The sequence below is a fragment of the Pholis gunnellus genome (genome assembly GCF_910591455.1).
Source record: "Pholis gunnellus genome assembly, chromosome: 3".
Classification (NCBI taxonomy): Eukaryota; Metazoa; Chordata; class Actinopteri; order Perciformes; family Pholidae; genus Pholis; species Pholis gunnellus.
The window spans coordinates 2,118,737-2,144,486 of record NC_136529.1 but is presented as its reverse complement, the minus strand read 5'-3'; the positions used below and the strand labels follow the sequence as shown (position 1 = coordinate 2,144,486).

The 25,750-nt window shown below is 42.0% G+C and overlaps 1 protein-coding gene across 1 annotated transcript in view; it reads left to right on the top strand.

The window, feature by feature from the left end:
- nampt2 (nicotinamide phosphoribosyltransferase 2) overlaps window positions 1–25,181 on the top strand; it is a 32,080-nt gene extending 6,899 nt beyond the window's left edge. Inside the window, exons 3-11 of the mRNA XM_079156450.1 lie at window positions 62–165; window positions 258–386; window positions 2,571–2,729; window positions 5,119–5,249; window positions 6,125–6,350; window positions 9,151–9,270; window positions 13,077–13,217; window positions 14,302–14,427; window positions 20,467–25,181. Coding sequence (XP_079012576.1) covers window positions 62–165; window positions 258–386; window positions 2,571–2,729; window positions 5,119–5,249; window positions 6,125–6,350; window positions 9,151–9,270; window positions 13,077–13,217; window positions 14,302–14,427; window positions 20,467–20,628 — 1,298 coding nt within the window. The 3' untranslated portion in view covers window positions 20,629–25,181. The remainder of the gene's footprint in view (window positions 1–61; window positions 166–257; window positions 387–2,570; window positions 2,730–5,118; window positions 5,250–6,124; window positions 6,351–9,150; window positions 9,271–13,076; window positions 13,218–14,301; window positions 14,428–20,466) is intronic.
- Window positions 25,182–25,750: the final 569 nt, after the last annotated feature.

The window sequence follows — 25,750 nt, the reverse complement described above, 5'->3', positions numbered from 1 at the left end:
GAGAATATGGGGAAATTAAGTATCTTGTAATAACCTGGTGACCCTGGTTTGTTGTATGTAGGCCAAGTGGTCACAGAGGAGAAGATTCAGGAAGCCAAGCTGTTCTACCAGATGCACTTCAAACAGGATGTGTTCGATGAGGAAAGCTGGAGGAAGATCCTTGAGGTAAACCAAGAGATGTTCAATCGTGAGTCTGTCTAGACGGATTCGTCATCGTATATCTAACCTGTAGTTCAATGTGCTTGTTACCGTGTCAGAAACATGATGGCCGTCTTCCTATCCGGATCAAAGCCATCCCCGAGGGAAGGATTATACCCAGAGGCAATGTGCTCTTCACTGTGGAAAACACAGATCCCGACTTCTACTGGCTCACCAACTACATTGAGGTAAACCCAGAAATGTGTTGTTAGGGTTCAATGTATTTAAATGTGAAAGGGTTGAAATGGCAGGGGCGGGACCAAGTCATTTGTTTGCAAGTCACTGCTAAGTCTCTGCACTCATATCCCGAGTTAAGACAGGCAAGTCCTGAGTCATGTACCAAGGCCTAAACTTTGATTTTCAAGTCCTGAACAAGTCGTAATGGGCTCTTCACCAAATGTAACAACATCTTAACAACAGAATAATAATTTACAAAAATCATCAATGCTTTTAAAAATTTGTATTTATTTGTAAAGTTTGTTAAAAGAAGTACAACTTGCTGAGAATGAATAGTGACTAGTCAAAAGTCATCAAATTTGTCTTAAGTCCATGTCATGTGACACTGTTCCACACTTCTGTTAAATAGCTCTCGAGATAAGAGTGTCACACTAACAGAAAGAGCCAATCACTTTTTTGATAGATTTAACCATTCGTGATGTGCATATAATTACACTCCTTTAATTAACAAATGAACAATAACATTATCATAGGCTGTTAGCTTCCTGTACAAGGACAACAAGCTATTGACACAATGAATGCCCATCTCTTAAAGAGCAATTAACACCCTGTTTTAGCTTGAAACTAAACCCCTTCACAAAATAGTCATTACATCACTGATCTCACATTGGTCCCCAGCCTGTACTATTGTACATGTATTTGATTGTAATTGAGCATATTTGTTATCAATAACTAACCAACCATCAAAGTGATATTTATTCATATTCAGGATGGCTAACGTTAGCCAGCTCTCTCGATAATGTTTCCTATTATTGTCTTGAGTTGGCACTAATTGCCAAATTTGATATGTCTATAAATCTGGACATTTTTACCTGTACTAAAAATGTTAGAATGCTGTCACGATGAGGTAGTGACCCTTCCTTCTGTTATATATTCCTTGCACATAATAAGGAAGTGCTGGGTGCCACTAGCATCACTGTTGATCAGACGGAGCGTTTTGCAGTATACTGCATCTTTTTTGTTGTTGTAATTGTTACTAGGCAACTACCAAATGAATGATAACATTAGACTTGTTGGAGATGAACTGTGCCTCGCCTGGAGAGCAGACGAGAGCAGGCGGTGGCAGCAGCAGGGGGCGCCTTCAAAGAATAAAGAGGAAGTCACAGAAACAGTTACTTCCTGTTAGATCCAATCTGTAGACTACTTGTAGTTTGCAGACCTTTAGTTATGCGTGTATGTAAATATATATATTCATGTGGAAACTTGCGTATATGCATTGTATGCTAACCTTTTGTTCTTTTTATGTGTTGTATGAATAAGCTTTATTATTATCAATCACACAAGATACACTATCTTTTTATATGAAACCGTTATTGCACAACATTAGACAAATATCCAACAATAGTTGGTAAATAGTATTACAATTACACAAAATAGGATTTTATATACAAAATGTGGTGTTTGTTTAAATCTAAGAGCCAAACAGCTCTTTAATCTGGTGACAGCTGGGCGTTTCCCTTCATGCATTGGGTCATGCAGTCGGTGGAGAGCAACTGCGGCGCCTGGCTCTAAAAACTGCGGCCGCCTCGATCTTGTGAGGTAATCGTTGACCACGTGTTCATGACTTCAGAGCAAGTCGGGATCAAGTCGGACACAAATCTAACCAGCATGCGTTGGTGCGGAGATCGCTGGTGATCGATTCTGATCAGGACTGGCTCATCTCAAACAAGCCTATTAATACAAACCATGATATGTATGCTGCCCTATAGTTAATAGTACAGTTTAAATGAATGAAAACGATCATGGGCTCCGATAAAGTGTGAGGCACAGAGAGCAGAGAAGCAGCAGGTGCTCAGGGATGAAAAAGTATCAGGCTAAACGCTTCACTCTCATTGAAATCAATTCTAAAAGGACGCGTGCTGTCTGATCAGGACCTTCACGAGAGGGTCAGACATTTCTTGATGTTTACTTTAGTATTTACCAAGGATGTCAGTTTTGCACAGTACTGCTATTGTGGTAATTTTGGAGATTTAAGTGGAGGTCATAAATACTATAATCTCTGACCTGACCAAACATCAGTATTGCAGCTCTTTCCCTTCAACTAGCCTCTCGCTTCTCATCTGTCATCTTTTCTTTTCCTCACCAACTGATCACTAACTCTCTGTTCTCTTTTACCACTCCCACCTGCTGACCAGACCATGCTGGTCCAGATGTGGTATCCCATCACCGTAGCCACCATATCCAGGGAGTTTAAGAAGATCCTGGCCAAGCACCTGAAGGCCACCTCTGGGAGCCTTGAAGGTCTGGACCTGAAACTGCATGACTTTGGCTACAGAGGAGTCTCCTCACAGGAGGTCAGCAAGACTTTTCTGCCTTTTAGTAGTTAGTAAGAAACCAGCAGTGAGGTTGAAGGAGTGTCTCTTGCACCTTGCAGCTACTGATGTGTTTGCACTGAAAGGATTTCTTCATAATCACTTTCACAATGTCTAAGGATACGATGGCATCTTAAATCCCTTAACACTGTGTTCCACGTAACTGCTTTGCATTTTCACAGAACATTGAAATGTCCATGTCCTATGTGACAAATGATCATCTTGTGATATTTGCTTTGTCTATATGACTGTGTTATGCTGCAGTTATCACATTGTGGTACGACATCTTGCTGGTCACATGATTGATTGAAGGCACAAATGGTTAGGTCAGTGGTTCTCAAACGTTTTCTGTCACGCCCCACTTTGGAGGAAGAAAAATGTTCATGCCCCACCGCCCCAACAAAATTGTAACAAAATGGTCCATGTTGAACTATTATTGAAATAACAACATTTTGTGACTCCTCCATCTGTGCCTTTTCAAATTATAGAATAAAGAAAATTGCAATCACTTTCAAGTAAACCAGATTGCTCCATCAGACAAAAACAAATACAAAGTGCAATCACTTTGTTAGAACAATGCAAATGAAGTTCTATCTGTGCAAAATAACTAATATTTGGCAAAAAATAGCTTATTGTGGCTGCAATGAACCTGTTTTGCACTGAATATCTTTTCAAGATAATAACAATAAAGTGCAACCTGTGAAAAACTAAACAAAACAAGTTCAAATATTTGGCAATAAAGAGTTTTACTGAGTTTTACACTGCATATCTTTTCAAAACAACAATAATGTGCAACCTGTGCAAAACAAAACAACATGAGTGCAGATATGTGTGAGCCATATGCTCACACATATCTGGATCATTTTATTTTAAATATGAGCTTTAAATTGTAGCATTCTGGTGTACTCTGAGAAGAACATTAAGTGATAAGATATTTACTTTAAACAAAAATCTAATTTATTATTGTTATTAATCAGTATTTCAGCTCTATTATTATTAACCTTTAACATTTTTAGTCATATAAAACCAAAGATAGCAAGAGTAGCGAGAACCATCGCCTGTACATATAAAGTGATTAGTTTTACTGTATTACTGTATGGCTTAATATTAACTTCTACTGTTACTGTACAGCTGTTAGAATTGTGGCCAATCTTCTATTTACAATTAATATGCATTCAATCCAGTTCAATTATTTAAATGAAAATGATAATCTACTCTGGCTAAAGTAGTTTTTTCCTCCTAAATCGCGATAATGACGACAGTTAACAGTCCACAGAGTTCCGCATGCAGTGGACGTTAACTTAATCCAGCAAGTCTGAACTGTCACGGAACATAACGTAACTTAAACTTTAACGGAGGGAAAGACGCTGTAAACATCGTAACGCTGATTGGCCAAGACTCGACACGTCACATCAAAGATGTTTTATTGTGAAGATCACGACATCACCTTTTCTCCTCGTCTCACTCCAATCTGAGAAACGCTGGCTGGCCAGTTGCCCCCCCCCCCCCCCCCCCCCAACAACTCTACGGATCTACACGATTCACGTGGATGATATATTTTGATTTAAAAAAAAATCGACAAGTTTGCAGGTATGAATAAAGTTCTTGAAATAAACAAATTCTGCATTTCCCCAGCACCCCACCTGCAATACCGCTGCGCCCCACAGTTTGAGAACCACTGGGTTAGATGAAGAGACCTCAATGAAAGTCAGAGGGAAAGTGTTACATAATGAGCATAAAGCTGGATTGTGAATTCGGTCATTTGTCTGTGGTACAACTGAGCCGTTGAGCTGGTGAAAGGGTTTCTTTGTAAGAGGATTCTGACATAAACAAACATTAGGTCCCACTTCCAATTAACGGATTGCTGTGAACACTTTTTAAAACAATGCAACAGTATGTTTATGATAACATGAAGGTAGATTAGTGTCAGTGCAGTGTTAACCTAATCTCTCTTTAGATAGATAGATAGATGGCATTGCATTGGAGCTCCTCTCACTGGTATCAGTTCAGCTTAGATGGCTATCTAAGCCCGATGGCTATCAGAGGGACCCGTCATTTGTAAGAATTTATGAGAAAATGTGTTGATTAATATTGAAAATACAAAATCACCGGATGGCAGACAATCTTCTTCGTCCCTAATGAGGCCTACAAATTATGTCAGGTGGGTGTAACATGGTATGATGGTCTAGAATCGGGGCTAAGATCAGTCATATATGACAGACAATATGTTACTACCAGTTTTAAAGCTCACCGACTGTTTCTGTAGGTTTTGTAGTTCTTCAATCTGTGTTTTCTGAGGTGTGTGTGGTTTGATCTGAACTCAAAAAAGCAAACAGCAGAGTGATTTTTAGTTTCCACCTCCACTCTCCAGTCTGCAGCATTAGGTGGAGCAGCTCACCTGGTTAATTTCTGCAGCACGGACACAGTAGCTGGGCTGCTGATGGCTCAGCGATACTATAGCTGCCCGATGGCTGGCTTCTCCATCCCAGCAGCAGAGCACAGGTATACCACACACTAGTGCTGGGCCGGTTTTAATTTCCTGTATGATATGAATTTTTTACACACTGTCATACCAGTGCATAGCCGAAACAAATGCTGTCACTCTTCAACAGGCAGCAAAATATATTGTTCGCCGCTAGTAGCGCTACAGTTGGAGCTAGTTGTCTTATGTGTATTGAGAGGGAACCCTAATCATGGTTATAACTTTATAACAATTAACAACAGCTGGGAGAGGCTCTGTCTCTCCAGTAACGTTACATTAAAAAACAGAACAGAGCGATGCAGGATGAACAAAGACTGAACAACAAAAGGTATTTTGGTTAGACACATATGCAACGCTGATTACCGTGTGTGTGGTATTTATTATAAATGTACGTTGGTACATAGAGGGTGATAAGAAGCTGTAAATGGAGGGACTTAGGACCCAGGGGAATGTAGGTGAAGGAAACAGGAAGAGACGCCACACACACAGCTGTTCACCGCTCGCTGGCCAGCCGGTTCTTGTGTTAAAAATGTCCGCTTAATAATTAATGCGTTAACGCGAAGAAAAAAAAATACCATGATATACCTTGAAACCGCCAGAATCTTACAAAATACCGTGATACACATTTTTGGTCATACCGCCCAGCACTAACACACACACACACACACACACACACACACACACACACACACACACACACACACACACACACACACACACACACACACACACACACACACACACACACACACACACACACATATGTATATGTAAATCAGGGACTAGAATGTGAATATCATAAATGTAGTCTGTGGCAACATCATAATCAATTCGAAAAAGCTGTAATAGCTCTATACCACAAGAGTGAGTTCATGACTTCCTTCCTGTCATCCAGTACCATCATCTCCTGGGGGAGGAGCAGGGAGAAGGAGGCCTTTGAGCGAGTCCTTGAGCAGTTCTCCTCTGGGCCAGTGTCCGTGGTCAGCGACAGCTACGACATCTTTAACGCCTGTAAGAACATCTGGGGAGACAAGCTGAAGGAGCGAGTCATGGAGCGCAGCCAGGACTCGTGTCTGGTCATCCGGCCGGACTCTGGAGACCCAGCAGAGACTCTGATTGAGGTAAATAACAGCTGGATTAGTCAGTAGTCAGTTAGACATCGACAAAATAGATATCTAAAATCTTTTCAATTTCACCATTGCACTTTTACAACTTTTTTCAACGAATGAATCTTTTTCTTTTTTTACATATTTGGGTAGATTTTTTTTTTTTAGATAAGTCATTACTTTTACTCTATTACGTCTGTTCAAAGCAGCACGGATGAAGCCACAGCTGGAGTTCACGTTAACCTTATGGCTTTCAAATAGCGCTAGCATCTAATATGGCGGGCCGTGCATTTTATACCTGGGCCTTCAGTGCTGTCCTACTACAGTTGAACCACCTCCTAATAACCTCATTATGACGCCACAGCCAAGGTTATTATTTGTTTCTAGGGGTGTAACAATACACGTCTTCGTATTAAACCGTTCGGTACGAGGCTTACGAACCGAACAATACGTTTGAATAATACCAGTGCATTTGGAAAATGCAGTAGATTAAATTGTGGGAAATATAATGTTCTTTCGGTGGAGCCACTGCGCTCAACCTGGCAACCCGTTTTCCACCACGGAAGAAAAACATTGTACTTTGCTGAGGCTCGTGTGTTCTGGGAGGCACACTATGCTAAATTAGCTTAGCAGGAAAACCAACAGCAGCACACACGCTGAAAACTCTCCCCGCAGCGGATCCACTCGGGTCTCAGCAAAAGTTTTCAAAAGCACCGTAGCTTGTAAGTGTCCTGCCGTGCTATGGTGTCGTGTTGCTGCCTTGGTTAGTCAACTCAGGTTAGCGTAGCGTAGCTCCAAACACCAAGACGCTCAGTCACAAATAAAACGCATTCTTAGCCATAAAATGTGCAACACTTCTCCGACGCTGTCAGCCAGGAATACCGTTCGTACAAATCCTTTCCCTGGCGGAGTCAGGGCTGCTAGCTGTAGGGTTGGCCGACCCTTTCTTACGATGCCCAGCTTTTCCTGAAATGTCCTTCTCCAGAAAGGCGTTGTCAGTACCTCCCAAATCCGTTTCTCCTCCTCCTCCTTCAGCCATTGAGTGTTAAAAAAACAAAGCTACACCAAGCAAAATGCTAAAACTGTAATGTCAATGTCATAACTTCTTACATATCTTTTAACTTGAACTCTTACTCTTGCTACTAAGTTCTGCTAGCTAGCTTCAGCTTCACAACAGTCACGCTAGCCCACTGACCAATCACGGCACACGTTAATGCTGAGCTGCACGTTAATGCTGACGTATTTGTAGGCCATCTAGACAGCTCTGACATGTCAAGGAATACGCCCAACATGTCAAACTAAAGATCTGATTGGTTGAACACTATGACGATCAACAATATCGTCCCCATTTACTTATCTGCAAAGTCTACCTAGCAGGCCTCGGGCCTCTCTTCTTACCTAGAGACACAGAGGTGAAATCTGATTGGATAAAAGCTCTACTTAAAACAAGCTGCACTGGAAGCAGAGCAACTGAGGAAGACCGTAGCTGTGCAATGAGAAAATAAGATAATGGGAAAAACAATTAGAATACATGTAGTGTATTTATGAAAAATTATGAAATTATAAAATAGCTATAACTTTGTGATTCTGTTTAGGCCAGCAGAGAAGGCTTTGCAGGCCCTGACGGCCCACCACTGATATTTACAGATGCAGTGCAGCAGGCTGTGGTTGAGAATGCTGGTCTGAAGTCAGTACATCAGAGACAGAGAAGAGAGCAGAGTGCAGTAATGTCTGTTGTGGTTATGCTAGTAAGCCTATTATCATATACAGACTGTATATCATGCTTCAAAACTACTACTACTCCTACTTTCTGTCCTGAGGTGAGTATTCTAGCTAACAGTGTGTATTTAACTAGTCGTCCTTTGTGTAGACTGATGGAGAGAGACAGAAAACTAGAGACCAAATTATGCGCACGAGAAAAAAAAGACTAAAACTGTTCATTCTGTACACACGGCATCTATCACACTCCTGTCTAGCCTGGAGAGGGATCCCTCCTCTGTTGCTCTCCCTAAGGGTTCTTCCTCCTCCTCAGACAGAGGACATCGTACCCTGTACAGATTGTAAAGCTCTCTGACTCAAATTTTGGATTTGTGGTATTGGGCTATACAAAATACATTGAATTGAAATGAAAATGTAAGCACGGATGGTCTACCTCAGGTCAAAGTGAAGAAGTGAACACACCTGTAGTTAATAAGTAACTAATGATGAAACATCACAGCATCATCTCCTAATTAGCCTGACTGAGTCATCTGATGAGACTTTTTCAGAAAGATAAGAGACTGATTCGTCCACTTCTCTAATCTTATTTTCTTCTTGTGATTGGACAGACCTGGACTGGGACTTAGGACATCTATACTGAAATTATCAAAGTTTAAAGACAATATAACATGTTGACACTCTATATATTTACTTTTTAACATAACAGACACGTCTTGTATCATGCACATGATTTTCTAATTAGGAAACAAAGAATGCAATTTCATTTAAATTCTTTACCTATTATTGCCGTATTTTGTGATCACACTTGGGAGATACAGACTGATACTAGACTATATTTGGCAGGTTATCCCACCAAGTCTTAATGTATCAATTAGTCAATCACTGTAGGTACCTAGTAGTCATTGTTATCTTAGACTATTAGTATTCCTCTCTTCTGAAACTGTTGAAAAGTGTCTTCTTCTTGGACCTCCTTTGTATTCATTACTAGTCAATGATTCAATGAGGTTGTAAGATGGTCAGGCAGCTCCAACTGATGACTGATACCCACATGTATGAATTGAAATCCAAAATAAAATTGTTGAATTGCTATTTGTAGGTCATCAAGATTTTGGAGGAGTGTTTTGGCTGTTCTCTGAACTCCATGGGATACAAGGTTCTGCCCTCTTACCTGCGAATCATTCAAGGAGACGGCATTGACCTCAGCTCAGTGGATGAGGTGAGAACACGTCTGGCTTAACCTTGGCTCTTCTTAATACATCTTATTTAGTATGTGATTTCTTTGTATTCCCACCTGTTGCTCCTTCACTTTTCCTGAGTTGATCATAACTTCAGCTATTAGAAACCTTCTTACCCGACCAAAATTAAAGGCAAGTTCACATGGTGCGCGTAGTGGTCGCAGCTCTTGGTCGTGCACCTCTGAATTTATGTAACTTGGCGCGCACGGGATCACGTGACTGTCACAAATAGTTCACTGATAAAAACACTATTTACATGTCAGAGGATTATACAAAGAAGGCCAAATCGCTTTTAAATGCTTTATAAACAAGAGGTCTTCAAAATCTTCATTTGAGGAAATATTATGCAGCCAAATGAAATAGTTTACAGGATATTCAACCGTTGTTTCTTTCTAATGCATGTAATATTTACTTGTTTCTTTACAGGACTGGTATAAAGGCAAAGAAGTAGTCCATAAATATGAGATATGGGTTTACAGATAATTCTAACACTCAAAGCAGTTTAATGTCATCATTGTCATGTCATCATTCACCATTCACATCCATTCATACACTGATGACAGGGGCTACCATGCAAGGTGCCACCTGCCCATCAGGACTACCAAAGGATTCACACCCATGGCACAGCCTTCAGGAGCAATTTGGGGTTTAGTGTCTTGCCCAAGGACACATCGACATGGACTAGTGGAGCCGGGGATCGAACCGCCGCTCTTCTGATTGAGGGATGCTTACCCACTCTATATTCTGAGCCACAGTCTCCCCACTTTTGCGAGTTACACCGACAGTCTACGGGCATATCTATGAGTCACACTCTTGTCAGTTGGATTCTTCACTGTTCATTTTGTTTGTTCATTCTCTGGCGTTTCGGAGAATAATGCAGCGCACAGCACATAGAGTATAAACGCCTCCGTACATACTCTGAGCTCGCGCACCATCTGCAAAGGCTCTCACTACGGCACCAAGTCCCAGTGGTAATATCAAAAAATACCTTTCTGTAGACAGCACAGCAGGCAACGCATAGACTACAACCACTTTCACTGTGATTTTCACAAAAATCTACAATCACACTGAAATTGTTAACTGAAGGGCTTTACGACTTAGCATCCTAGGGCCAGTTTTTGTACTTTGGGCTACCAATCCTGTTGGTGATGCTGACATTTGACTCACATGTTTGATTACTGAGATTTGGCATTGCTACGACACTGTCAGCCACAGCTTTACAGTATAGAAGGTCAAGTTTGTTTTCATCTCCAAGTAAATGGCATGGAGAATTTGGTTAAATTGGTCTGCTCACTTGTGTGAAGCTGTGACTGAGAGAGCCACTGCTCAACACGATGATCCAAACTGTGACAACACAACCCAGGTTGTTTTTCCCTTTTAAAGATGTATGCTCAGTGGCTTTCAACAATCAGGGAACCTAGAGTCATGAGATTCCTGGAAAAATTTGAAATTAAGAACTATTTTCCAGGCCTGGAGATCCAGGTTTGGAATATATTTAATTTTTGCCATTGTTAAAAAATATTGATAAAAATCCCAAAACATAATGTTACGTGAAATACGCCTTGAACACTAACCCTATTCTTAGGCCTCTGCTCGAAGAGCAACCACAAGGTGTATTTGAATAATTTGGGTGTTATAATAAAGGGAACACTTGTTAGATTTGTTCAGATGTGTAGATATCAGTATATATCTTACTGGTTAAGAGTAAATGAAGATGGCACACAGCACAAATTGAAAGGTTTCAGGTTCGCCTAATAAAAAAGCACTTTTATTGTTATTATTTCCTTGGAATGATGCAGCTGCAGGTCTAAAACCTCTCCCAAATCATAGCACAATATGTGAACAGTCTCTCTGCAAAGCTTGAATTTGATAAAGTGAAGCAGAACAAAATCAGAGGTTTTAGTACAGAGAGGTCAGGCGAGGTCATCAAAATGGTCATTTTGGAACCATCTGTTCCATTTTAATTTTCTATACTATATAACTATATATTTCACTTGTTTTATCACTAATGGTGTTCAATACATCCAAATACAGCAGTTCGGCTTTATTTTGAGAGCCAGAATCCTCTCTGAGCCCTCTCTGTGTGTCTCTGCTTACAGGATTTTCTTTCAATTCCAGTCCTCTGTGTGTACGCAGGGCTCTATCTCAGCAGCCCATTGGTCGAATTCAATGAATTCAATGAATGACCCGATAGAGCCAATAGAATTGAGCCACGTGGAAAAGATTGACAGCACTGTTAGCCAGTCAGAATCAACAAAGCGCCGTCTCTCGTGATGCGTAAAATCTGATACGCCGAAAGTCAAATCCTACTCCCATCCCAGCTCCTTAGGTTTAGATTACACCCACTATATTCACGGAAACAGATTTATGACAAACAGGACATCCGTTGAACAGATGGCCAAATGCCAATGTCCCCCCTCACGGACTCACAGACTTTGAGGCGCGCTCCCGCGAAGTCCATGAGGGTTTAGGGCTGTCCCACTGTCAAATCATCGAGTGTTTGAGGGCTCTCTCGCAGACATTTTGAGCCCTTAATGAACCCTTTCCGTAAGTCAGCATGGTACCCACAAATCATTGCAATGTGACGTTAAACATGGGGTAACCAGTGGACGTGTGTTCAGCCTGGAATATTACATTTACTCATAAACATTAAGGGTTAAAGATGGAACAAAAAAATAAACATGAAATCAGAGAATATTTATTTATTTATTCATCAAATATTTGATTTTGTCATTGAAGCTGTTTTGACAAAAACGAGTAAATTGATTAATGAAATTACCTCATCTTGTGAGGAAAGAGCCTGGAAGAGGTTGAAATCAGGGAGTACAAAGTATAAAATAAATACACACAATTATACAACATATCTTTTGTCGTTTTCATGGTAACGTGATATGTTGCAGCAAAGTGCTGTCCCATTCCTATTCCCACCATGTCAAGCCCTCACAGTCTCTCGCACCCAACCACTTACTAGGTGACGTCAATAAGTCCTTGAGGGTTTAGGGGGACATTGGGATTTGGCCGATATCTGAGTGAAAATACCGGGATTTTATGCTTTGTCTTTAAGAAAATGGCGAAAGGTGAGACGCGTTTCTGATAATAATCGATAAAGCGGTTTGCGTTTCTGGTGTTTGTTGGCTCATATCTTGGTAATGATTTCACGGAGAGAAATATTGAAGATCTCTCCGGAATTTGTGTAGAATTGGCTTGCTTTCTGGCATCTCGGTTTACTTTGTTAGCATGCAGCTTTCTCGGTAGCTCCTACCGGAGTGCGGATTCGGCTCACTCATGGCAAAATATGAATATGATATTTTGGTCATTTTATAGTTGGTTATTTAAATAGTTTGAGTTGTGTTTGGAGCATGTAAAAACGGCTTACATGATCTTGTAACCCAGACTTTTTTTCTTTAATCAGGGATATAATATGTGTATAACATCCATTATATTCATTCCTGATAAGTGCATTGTACGACACGCTGTACGCTAAGCTTTCTCTCGGGCTAGAAGAGTAACATGGTAACGTGTTATAGAAAAGTTTTAAAACTCAATTGTTAAAATGGTTGGGAATCCTTCACTGTGTTCAAATATTAGCAAGTGTGTCTGTCATAACCCAAACAATTATTAACTTCAAGGTTTGTTTGTTCTATGATGCCAACGTTATCCTTAAAAAAATGATTTTTACAGTTGTCTTGACAGTTCCTGTTCCACTGCTTTGCCTAAAAACGTTTGTAATTATAAGTTTAGTAAACAAATAGTTTCATTTGAAGCCTTCTTTCTTTGTTTTCTGTAGATTCTTCAGAAGCTGACCGATGAAGGCTGGAGTGCTGAGAACGTCCTCTTTGGTTGCGGCAGCGCTTTGCTGCAGAAACTCAACAGAGATACTCTCAACTGTGCATTCAAGTGCAGCTACGTGGAGAGTAATGGCAAGGGAGTAAGTAGAAGGGGTCTGGCTTGATTCAGATGCTGCAACATTACCTTGCTTAAGAGATTCTCAAACCTCATTTACTGACTAACAGATGAACATCAACAGAATATTATTGATATAAATATGAATATGAAATGATTAACAAAAATCATTCAAACACAAAATCAAGGCCTTTAACCTGGGTTTTCTAGTCTAACCATCATTTGTGAACAGGAAGAAAGTTTACAGCTAGCAAAACCTGTTTCACTGGTTCAACTTTGACCTACCATACTTCCCCCTGACGAATAATAAACCTCCAACCGATCATTAATGTGAAATGAACCCCGACAGGGTGAGCAGGACTTGAAGGAGTTCATTTTACAATAATGACCGGCTTGCTGAACATCATCCTGCTTATTACATGGCTACTCACTAAAGAAATCAATGATTTGACACAAAAAATATTGATTTAAAAATGATTAGATCGCTTCCACTAAAATAATAGTCCTCTCTCTGTGCACGGAGATCAGAACTGTGTCCAAAGCAACAGTCTGTTGTTAACGAAATAACTGACCGAAAGTCAGAATCTAATATTAAACAAAGCTGTTTGAACGTTCTGTAATGACATATATATCACAAATCCCCATCTCTAAGAAGCGCTTTAGTGAATGCTTGTCATTGTTATGACAATATTTGACTCATTCATTTCAGACATTTGAGGGACACAATAACATGAACAGTCCAATCAATCAAATGCCAAGCTTATGCATCCCTAAACCACTTATTTGGTAGGGGAATTGTGTAATACTGTATATATGTTATTTCCATTCATTGCATTACAGACGCTTATAGGAATGATACCAAAGAACTGTGCAGAACTGTAACAGAGACACACACCTATAACACCTATCACTGCATGAAAACCATGTCTTTGTCATGGTATTCATTGGTTCATCTGTAATAGACATGTTGATTAAAAATCTATTTTGAATAAAAATACAAGAGATGCTTCCATGTGTCTCACAGATACCGTAATCCTCTCAGACAATGTGCTCCTAAGCATTTAGAGCAGATGATTTCACTTATTTTACTTTCTTCCTGCTTCTTCCAGATGGACGTGTACAAGCAGCCGGTGACCGACCCGTCCAAAGGGTCGAAGAGGGGTCGATTGTCTCTGAGGAGAAACTCTGACGGCTTCTTAGAGACGATCGAGAGAGGGGCAGGCAAGCCTGAGGAGGTCAGTCCCAACATTTCATCTTGAATTCTCACTGACATTAGATTTGGATCATCACTGTTATCCGAGGTTTGACAATCGGTCGGAGCCTCCTTTCCAGCACCCTGGCATAAGCTTTGCCCGGGAGGCTGAGTAGTGTGATACCCCGATAATTCGAGCACACTCTCCGGTCCCCCTTTTTGAAAATGGGAACCACCACCCCGGTCTGCCAGTCCATGGGCACTGATCCCGACCCCCATGCGACACTGAAGAGGCGTGTCAGCCAAGACAGCCCAACAGTGTCCAGCGCCTTCAGCATCTCAGGGCGGGTCTCATCCACCCCCGCCGCCTTGCCACCAAGGAGCTTTTTGACTACCTTAGTGACCTCTGCCAGGGATATGGGTGAGCCCCCCAGGTCTTCAGGCGCTGCCTCCTCTGCAGAGGACATGTTGGTCAGGTTTAGGAGTTCCTCAAAGTGCCCTTTCCACCGCCCGACGATGTCCCCCGTCCGGGTCAACAGTTCCCCCCCCTGCTGAGAACAGCCTGGGATAGGCCCTGCTTTCCCTTCCTGAGCCGTTGGATGCTTTGCCAGAACCTCCTTGAGGCTAACCGAAAGTCCTTCTCCATGGCCTCCCCGAACTCCTCCCATGCCCGAGTTTTAGCACCCGCGACCACCGCAGCTGCAGTCCTTCTGGCCTGCCGGTACCTCTCAGCTGCTTCAGGAGACCCCCGGGCCAGACAGGCCCTGAAGGCCTCCTTCTTCAGCTTGACGGCTTCCACCACCGGGTTCTCGGGTTGCCGCCACGACAGGCACCGATGACCTTCCGGCCACAGCTCCTAGCGGCCGCGTCCACAATAGAGGCTTTGAACATGGTCCATTCGGATTCCATGTCCCCAACCTCCCTCGGAATGTGTGAGAAGTTCTTCCGGAGGTGGGAGTTAAAGACCTCTCGCACAGGGTCCTCCGCCAGACGTTCCCAGTTCACCTTCACTATACGTTTGGGCTTGCCGGGTCTTTCCATCCGGTTCCCCTGCCATCTGATCCAACTCACCACCAGATGGGGATCAGTTGACAGCTCTGCTCCTCTCTTCACCAGTGTGAAGTGTCCAAGACCACCTTATGTTCAAACATGGTGTTCGTTATGGCCAAACCATGGCTAGCACAGAAGTCCAATAACGAGACACCACTCGGGTTCAGATCGGGCAAGCCGTTCCTCCCAATCACCCTCCGCCAGGTTTCTCCGTCATTGCCCACGTGAGCGTTGAAGTCCCCCAGGAGAACTATGGAGTCGGCAGGCGGCGCCCTTTCCAGGACCCCTCCCACCGACTCCAAGAAGGCCGCATACTCTGAACTGCTGTTTGATGCATAAGCACAAACCACAGTCAGAGCCTTGCTCCCCGCAACCCGTAGGCGCATGGAGGCGACCCTCTCGTTCTCTGGAGAGAACTCCAACACAGCGGTGCTCAGCCGGAGGCTCGTGAGTATCCCCACTCCCGCCCGGCGCCTCTCACCTTGGGCAACTCCGGAAAAGGACAAAGTCCAACCCTTCTCCAGGAGCTTGGTTCCAGAGCCAGTACTGTGTGTGGAGGTGAGTCCAACTATATCTAGCTAGTATCACTCCACCTACTGCACCAGCTCGGCTCTTTCCCCGCTAGCGAGGTAACGTTCCACGTCCCTAGAGCTAGTCTATGCTGCCGGTGATCGGCTCGCCCAGGCCTCCGGCCTGACCTGCCGCCCGGTCTGCATTGCACCCGACCCCGATGCTTATCCCTGCGGGTGGTGGGTCCGCAGGGTGGCTGCTCCATGTTGTTTCTTTGGGCTGAGCCCGGCCGGGCCCCATGGGCGAAGGCCCGGCCACCAGACGCTCGCCAACGAGCTCCCCTCCTGGGTCTGGCTCCGGGAGGGTTCCCCGGTTTCCCTGGTCCGGGCGAGATGGCTGAAGACCGTGGGCTGCTTATCATCAGGGTTCTTTTGAACTGCTCTTAGTCTGGGCTCTCCCCTGAGACCTGTTTGCCTTGGGAGACCCTACCAGGGGCTACTGCCCCGGACAACATAGCTCCCAGGATCACTGAGCCACTCAAACTCCTCCACCACGTTAAGGTGGCGATTGTCGAACCTCAGATTCAAGAGGAGCAGTGCGGATTCCGTCCCGGCCGTGGAACAGTGGACCAGCTCTTTACCCTCGCAAGACTACTGGAGGGGTTCTGGGAGTTTGCCCAACCAGTCTACATGTGTTTTGTGGACTTGGAGAAGGCTTTTGACCGGGTCCCTCGGGGGATCTTGTGGGGGGTGCTGCGGGAGTATGGGGTGCCGGACCCGTTACAATGGGCGATCCGGTCTCTGTACGACTGCAGTAGGAGCTGTGTCCGCATTCTCGGCAATAAGTCAGACACGTTCCCGGTGGGTGTTGGCCTCCGCCAGGGCTGCCCTTTGTCACCGGTCGTGTTCGTGACTTTCATGGACAGGATTTCTAGGCGCAGCCGGGGGGTGGAGAACGTCAGCTTCGGGGGTCTCGGGATCACCTCTCTGCTGTTTGCAGATGATGTGGTCCTGTTGGCCTCCTCGGATCGTGACCTCCAGCATTCACTGGGGCGGTTTGCAGCCGAGTGTGAAGCGGCGGGGATGAGAGTTAGCACCTCCAAATCTGAGGCCATGGTGCTCTGCCGGAAACCGGTGGATTGCTCCCTCCAGGTGGGGACGGAGTGCCTACCTCAAGCGAAGGAGTTTAAGTATCTCTGGGTCTTGTTCACGAGTGAGGGTAAGATGGAGCGGGAGATCAACAGGCGGATCGGTGCGGCTGCAGCAGTAAAGCAGGCGCTGCACCGGACCGTCTTGGTGAAGAGAGAGTTGAGCCGGAAGGCAAAGCTCTCAAGTTCCTACCCTCACCTATGGTCACGAACTCTGGGTCGTGACCGAAAGGACAAGGTCGCGGGTACAAGCGGCCGAAATGAGTTTCCTCCGTATGGTGGCCGGGCTCAGCCTTAGAGATAGGGTTAGGAGCTCGGACATCAGGAGGGAACTTGGAGTCGAGCCGCTACTCCTTCGCATCAAAAGGAGTCAGCTGAGGTGGTTCTGGCATCTAATTAGGATGCCTCCTGGACGCCTCCCATTGGAGGTTTTCTGGGCACGTCCAACTGGGAGGAGACCCCGGGGAAGACCCAGAACACGCTGGAGGGATTATATCTCCCAGCTAGCCTGGGAACGCCTCGAGATCCCCCAGTATGAGCTGGAAAATGTTGCGGGCAAGAGGGAAGTCTGGGTCAGCCTGCTTGGCCTGCTGCCACCGTGACCCGACCCCGGATAAGCGGAGGAAAATGGATGGATGGATGGATGGATCATCACTGTTATATACAGTGTGTGTATATGTATGTATGTATGTATGTATGTATGTGTGTATATATATATATATATATATATATTAGTGCTGGGCAAGTTAACGCGTTAATTAATTAACGCCGACAATTATTTTATCGCGCGTTAACGCAGTTTTTTTTATTATTATTAAGCAGACATTTTTAACACAAGAACCGGCCATCCGACTGGCCGGCAGCAAGCGGTGAACAGCTGTTTTTGTGGCGTCTCTTCCTGTTTCCTTCACCTACATTCCCCTGGGTCCTAAGTCCCTCCCTCTACAGCAGTGGTCGCCAAACTACGGCCCGCCTCCACATTTGGTCCGGCCCCCTGAACAATACCAGAGACGCATTATGATTTTTTTTCAGTCTGCACAATTAATCAAATTTTAATCACGATCACGATTTTGGCTGCCACGATTAAATGAGCATGATCGTCTGCGATATTAACGTTTAAAATACGTGCTCTGCTACATATCAAATCAAACGCTTCCTGAATCAGCCAACCACCAGGGGGCGAACGAGATGAGAGCTGTCATGCGCGCACCCTGTAGAAGTAGAAGAAGTAGAAGAGCCGAGAGACGGGAGCTTGAAGGACGAGTACTTGTGCTTAATTTATTTACACGCCGGCATGTCATGTCTGTCACTACATGGTCGCGCGTTTTCAATTCCCCTGCTCTCTTTATCGCGCACGGTGGTGTTCCGCCCCGATCAGCGCGCACAATGCAACAGTCGCTCTCCTGCGAGTAGCACCCCCCCCCCCCCCCCCCCCCCCCCCCCCCCCCATAATCGGGCCCTAGGTCAAACGATATGTTTATACATTTATAACAAATACCACACATATTACGGTAATCAACGTTGCATATATGTGTCTGACCAAAATACCAAAAAAAGAAATGATTAATTTAATTTTTTTTTTAGACTTTTTAAAGTGTTTTTGTTTGGAATTTGTATAATAAGCATGTCATTTAGTTATTGCTACTGAGAATTTAACAAACATCAAAACATGACGTAGATAGGTTTGCAGTTTTCAAGGTGTATATTTCAAATTGCATCTCTTACACACATGGACATAAAGGTGTGAACAGCGGCTGAATATCTATTATCAGAATCACGCTACTGTGTAAAGGGAATACTGCTGTTAAAAAGCACCTTATTTGTTTTAAGTGTTTGCAAACCAAATGTTATTGCACTTTTGTTCATATAGCAGTACACTACTTTTGAATTTTGCGCATAACAATGCGATTAATCGCGATACAAAATTGTAATCATTGCCCAGCACTAATATATATATATATATATATATACACTACCGTTCAAAAGTTTGGGCTCACTTAGAAATGTCCTTATTTCTCAAAGAAAAGCACTGTTTCTTTCAATGAAGATAACATTAATCAGAAATACACTCTATACATTGTTAATGTGGTTAATGACTATTCTAGGTGGAAACGTCTGGTTTTTAATGAAATATCTACATAGGTGTATAGAGGCCCATTTCCAGCAACTATCACTCCAGTGTTCTAATCGCCTTAGAAGACTAATTGATGATTAGAAAACCCTTGTGCAAATATGTTAGCACAGCTGAAAACAGTTATGCTGGTGAGAGAAACTATAAAACTGGCCTTCCTTTGAGCTAGTTGAGTATCTGGAGCATCACATTTGTGGGTTTGATTATACTCGCAACATGGCCAGAAAAAGAGAACTTTCATGTGAAACTCGCCAGGCTATTCCATGCGAGAAATTGCGAAGAAACTGAAAATTGACACGAAATTGTCTGGGTGACCCCAAACTTTTGAACGGTAGTGTATATATATATATATATATATATATATATATATATATATACATACACTTTGCTCCTTATCTTCAAAGATCTTAATGGTGTCAATGATACAAACTGCTGAATTTGATATGAACGTCGAGAATCATGAGGGCATGTCCTTTGGAAAACACATTAGCTATCTGGAATATTGTAGACCCATTTTCACTAATATCTTGAGGTGAGAGGTCAAGTGACCCCTGTAAATATGGCCATGCCAATTGTTCTGGATAAAATCACAGAGGAGTTAAATTTTCCACTCAGAAATCGCCCACCGCTCTATTGTTCCTCACCAAAATGAATCCATTCAACACGTTTGCCGATTCACATCTAAATGAACTTCAACAGTCGGCAAGCGGTGACTACGACTGGAAGGTTGTTTTGCGGAAACGTCTGAACTTCTTCAAGTCTCTTATTCAGAGGGACTGAAAGAGGATTTGTATACTGCTGATTACAAGATGAAAGTATTTTAACTAGTGTATTAGGCTGACTCAACCTAGCCTGCGCTCTTTTTTTGTGCGTTTGTTTGTTTCGTTTTGTGTTATTGTTTTGGTGATAAATCCGGATCCGTTGTGGTTGTGTGGTACACCAGGGGGCCCCATCCTCATCTTGTATCTTCAACTTCTCATAATGATATTACTTGCTTTTGATTTTCTCAGATTAACAAAGCTCCTCCAGAGCCACAGAAATCATTCACAGCTGCCGTTAAACACTTTTCAAGCTCACCAATCTTGACAAACGACAGTACCTGGATAGAATAATGACGAACAATTTAAACTGAAAGCAAAATTATATATTTTTTTCAACTTAATACAGACAAAATGTGTTAAACAGTTCATTAATCTTCATCCTCCTGTACTTAACTATTTGTCTGTGTGCTCTGCGTTCTTCAGGATCTGCTTGTGACTGTTTTCGAGAATGGCATCCTGGTGCAGGACTACTCCCTGGAGGAGATCAGGAAGAACGCTCGGCTGAGGGACGAGGAGGTGAACCCCACCCTGCACAACCATGAACAGGAGCTGCTGCACAATCACATCATCAACGGGATTCATTAGAGCAACCACAAAGCTAAATAATACTTCAGTTTTTAACTGGGTGCACTGGAATGAGGAAAGGCACCCTTGTATAAATCTAATCTCAACATGTTGAAGGGAGGGAAATGCTGTTTTACAAGACACTAACATGAACTATAACAAAATGTTCAAATGGTTTTATTGATTGAAGTAATCATCAGGTATGGGTTACACTTGCTAGTGCTAGGGGTTAGGGTTGCTGGTTACAGTATACAGTATTTGATTTAAGGTCAATTTCCAGCCTAAAAATGACATTCACATACAACCAAACTGCATTGTCAGTTATGTTTCCAGAATAATATAACTCTTCCCGGATTACGTCCCATGTGAATCCAAAAGTCAACGTTGACTTATTTTTATTTAGAACCGTAACTTAAATAACGTAAGAAATATAGTTATTTTAAGCCAAACATGATGTTTTTACTAAACATAGTCAAGAAATTTTGTTGCGTTTTGTTTTGTTTAAATTTACAACATTAATGTTTAATACCGGGAGAAAATAGGTTTCCCTCGTAACCTGATCGAGAAAAAAGTTGATTTTGTAGGAGAAAGGGTTGCAGTGTCAGCAGAATAATATATTACTGCAGCCCCACGTTCTGCCCTTTAGTTTGGTTAGTGTAAGAAACACAATCCGTACAAATGTACAGTATACAAATGAAGACATAACACTGACCAGTAGTGCAAAAGGAGCAGATTGCTCTGTACTGCAACAGTTTAGACGAAAATGAAGCTATACCTGTTGTTTCTGTTTCACACTTTCTGATGCCATTGGCCCACAAAGCAAACTCTATGAATATTCAGATAAATAAATTGTGTAGAATATATAAATGAACCAACAATTTGTGAATTAATTGAATAAGTTGTTTAAACTCAACACATTATTAAATGTCATTTTGTTATGAATCATTCATACATTTTATGAGTTGATTTTTGTTTAATTACATACATTCTATTTTAAAATGCCCTATTTCAAAACTTTGAAGCTCTTGTTTCATAATCACATGATCAAAGTCACTTTTCTTGATGGTGGTGTGGTCAACGCCCTCTGTATTATCAGCCAATCACGTATCCCTGCCTCTCTTGAACTATCAAGCTCAACAACTGCTACCAAATGTGGCCAGTTAGTCTCTGTTAGCCACAGCAGCAACAATGCTAACGTAGTTATGGGTCAGAAAACCACACGCTGCTGCTGTAGATGCCCACAGACAGTAACTAAGGCTTAACAAGGTTGCTGATGCTACCTAGCTAGCATTGATGTCGCTCTAGCTGGCAGGTGCTAACCATAGATGTAGCTAATTGGCTAATTGTGGTAGCAGTTGCTCAGACTCCTCGCTTAAGAGATATGTGATTGACTGATTGGTGAGCGGGACCTGCAACAAAAATGTCCTCTCACCTTTTTCTAAATTTGTATTAAAGTATTAGTTTGATCATCTCATTGATTTGATCATATGATTTTTAATATTTTAGTAATTAACATTAGATATTGATGTAGAGATAATTTGTTGATATTTATGCAAATTATAAATAGTTCATGTGATGATGATTTTGATTCCATCTTTGACGTTTACCCAACTCAAACAGTATCATAGTGTTAAACTTCTTCTTTTGTAACCTTTGCTGTTCGGTACACATTTTTCACTAATGATAAATGGACTGTATGTGTATAGTTCTTTTCTAGTCTTCCGACCAATCAAAGCTCTTTAACACTACAGTCATCATTAACCCATTCACACCCATTCATATACTGATGACAGGGGCTACCATGCAAGGGGCCACCTGCCCATCAGGACTCTTAACATTCATACAACATTCACACACTGTAGGAACAGCCTGCGGGAGCAATTTGGGGTTAAGTGTCTTGCTCAAGGACCCATCGACATGGACAAGTGGGGCCGGGGATCGAACCTCTGATCCTAATGAGTCATAATGTCTTTGCAGATAAACATTAGAAGACTGAGTGGACATTAAAGGTGCTAAATTCGAAATTCAGAGTATATCTAAGATTGAGGGATTGCCTCCACATGGCTCTCAACATGGAAGCGTCTGAGCCATCCGCTTGCAGCTTACAGCACAAACAAAGGCAACAGAGCCAGTGGCCATGAGCTAGCCAGTGAGGCACACACTGTGACTCGCATGCACTAACATTATGGCTGCACCTAAAGATTATTTCTATTAGTTGACTAATCTAAAGACTAATTTATCCATCATTCTAACTATTATTTTTTTGAAATTGTTGATTAATAAACTATTTACCCAAAATATATATCAAAAACATGTCTGATTAATATTTCAATGTTTTTTTCAATCGTTTTCTCTTAAAAATATACAAACGTAACAACATAATAGACCCTATTTGTCAGATGCCTGATCAGAAAAATACTGGATCTCAAATTGAAAAGCATTGCCATGACACTGGATGAATTTAATCACAGAATGTTAGCAACCTTTCCCTCAAGTCTCTGGCTAATGTTTCTTTTCATCGGTTGGAGAAGGGAAATAATTGAAACGATTTACAGACTCTTAACAACAGCGTTAGTTAAAGCCATTTTCTCACTCATACATGCCTGTTCAAGTCAACCGAAAATATAAAGCGGTCAATAAAGAACGATAAATAACACAAGTTGTAATGTTACCATGACAACAGCGATGCAGAAATGACTTTTATCAATAAAGAATCATTAAGTGAATCTATTTTAAGGGACTAGTGCTAACAGAATATCTGCGTAATGATAATCCTGATATATCATGCTTTGGTGGGGCCGAAAAGTAAACGGGACACTGTACTGTCTTGACAAATCCTGCCGGGATGCTTTCATTTGTGATCCTGCATATCGTCTGTACTGCTGTGAAAAGACGTTTCCAATTTGCAGAGTTTACACCACACCGTTGGGTCTCTGCCTAAAATACTCCCACACTTTAGAGCAGGGGTCACTAATAGGCAGATCGAATCCTAACTCATGAATTCACTGTCCAACAATGAGGTTAACGGAGCAATGGAGCAATAGAGCTGAAACAATAACCACAGAGAAAGTCCCTGCGCACACATTTCTCTCTTTAGAAGATGAGAAAAATATGGATATCGTGGCTTTTTTGGTTGACATCACTTAACACCGGCATAAACTGAATATTAAGCTGCAGGGCAATTCAGTTCAATTCATTTTTCTAAAATTAAGTATTTTATTTATAGTCACATTTTTAAAAGCTACATCAATATACATGGGGCTAAATCATAGCGCAAGTAAAACATTATTGTGATGTTCCAGACCTTTAATGAGGAGATTCTCTCTAACTGGACCGCTGCTCGAGGATGGTTGGCGAGGTTTTCAAGCTGCAGCTTTGTTTTCTGGAGGCACCCGGTCATAATGTGCGTCAACACGCCGACGCACATTACGCAAATCCACTTATTTTAGTAATCAATGACGTTCATGTCGAAGATTCCCCCCTGTCCTGACCAACATGCAAGCACTGCCGGCCCGGCTTTGGTAAACAAAGCACAGAGAAGCTCATATTACAACACACTTCTTTTTCTGCTCAGGTAGACATTACTCCACTATGTCTTTACATAGACAATAGTGGTTTGATGCTGTATTAATGCTCATAATTTCACACCTTGGCACCTTTAAACTACCTTTATTTAACTGAACGCAGGACTGTTATTGTGCCCTGCTAAAATTAGTGCATTATGTAACAAAATATACTGGAGGTCAGATGTGATGTAGAATTAGCATTTTATTTTACAAGCTTAATATGTGTATATGTTTTCAATAACATGCATAAAACAAAGTGATTTATCAAACATGTACCTCTACTAAATGGCTGGTTTACCTTTTCTAGAAAATATAAGGTGATGTGGAGATGGTCAGGAACGTTTACGCACACATTTCCTCTCCTCACGATAAGGCCTGATGGTTTGTCATTTTTATAAAGTGGGTCCTCAGTGAAAAAGTTTGTATTATGTGATTACCTGCCTTAAGTAACTCACTGGATATGTATACAAACATATATAAATATATATGTAATGTTGAATAGAATCAAATTTGAAAGCAATGTAATGCTGCCTACTTTTATCACAACAGAGAGAAGTTCTGACAAATGGAAAGACCAGCTGCTGGATTTCTATGCATTCAACATATGACTCCAAAGATACTGCTGCTTTTATTTAATTACATTTTTTATTCTCGGCTGTTTAAGGCCAGTTCTTCGTACTTTTGTATCCTTCTTAGGCCCATTTATTTCCTGTTAACATATTTGGCTTATTTTTAATATTCTCTGGTATGTTCACTTTCAGACTGCAGGTTCAGAGCCTGCTTGCATTAGAGGTTCTTGCTGGTGACCTATAGACTGATGGTCTAGGGATGACCAACACTGTACAACACTAGCTTTTCCCGCTGTGTAGTATCGGGACTAATCATATATATAATTGTATTTTGTAAATATCCTCTTGAAAATGATTTGCTTCTTAACTTATCTTTATCTTTTAAAATGTTCTGTATCTTTTTATTTGTGTTTTAAGAACCAACCTTTTGTAAAATTAAAAAAAGTCAACACTTTCGTTCTGGGGTGAGTTCTTTTTCTAAAGTAAAAACTTGAGTTGTTCATAACACTAGAGAGGCAGAGTGTTCTTGTGTTATTGTTACAGAGTGACCAGAGGATAGAAGCCAGGCATTGCAACATACTGAAGGTGTACACCTCTTTTCCAGAGGCCACTGAACAGGGCTAAATCTCCTTCATGTATAATGTCATTTTTCAAGATGTTCAAGTCTTTACTGCCCCGTATTAGAATATAGATATGACCCTGGAAAATCCTAGTGGTAGTATCATTAAGACAGCGATTGCTACCATTTTAACCCCAATAGTTTCATTTTTCTACAAACAAAAGTTATCAGAATGATTTGAAAGAACATTCAGTATGCTACCAATTTCACTGACTTTCACTGTTCCATAAAGACACCTCTTCATCCTGAAATACAGTAAGACGACTTCTCATCTCTGTTTGTTCATTTCTTTGGATCCACTAGAGGGAAGCAGAGTCAAACAGCTGGTTTGTGCTCAGAGGTGAGAGCTCAGTATTACAGGAGCAGCTGAGTTCCACTTTGAGAAGAAT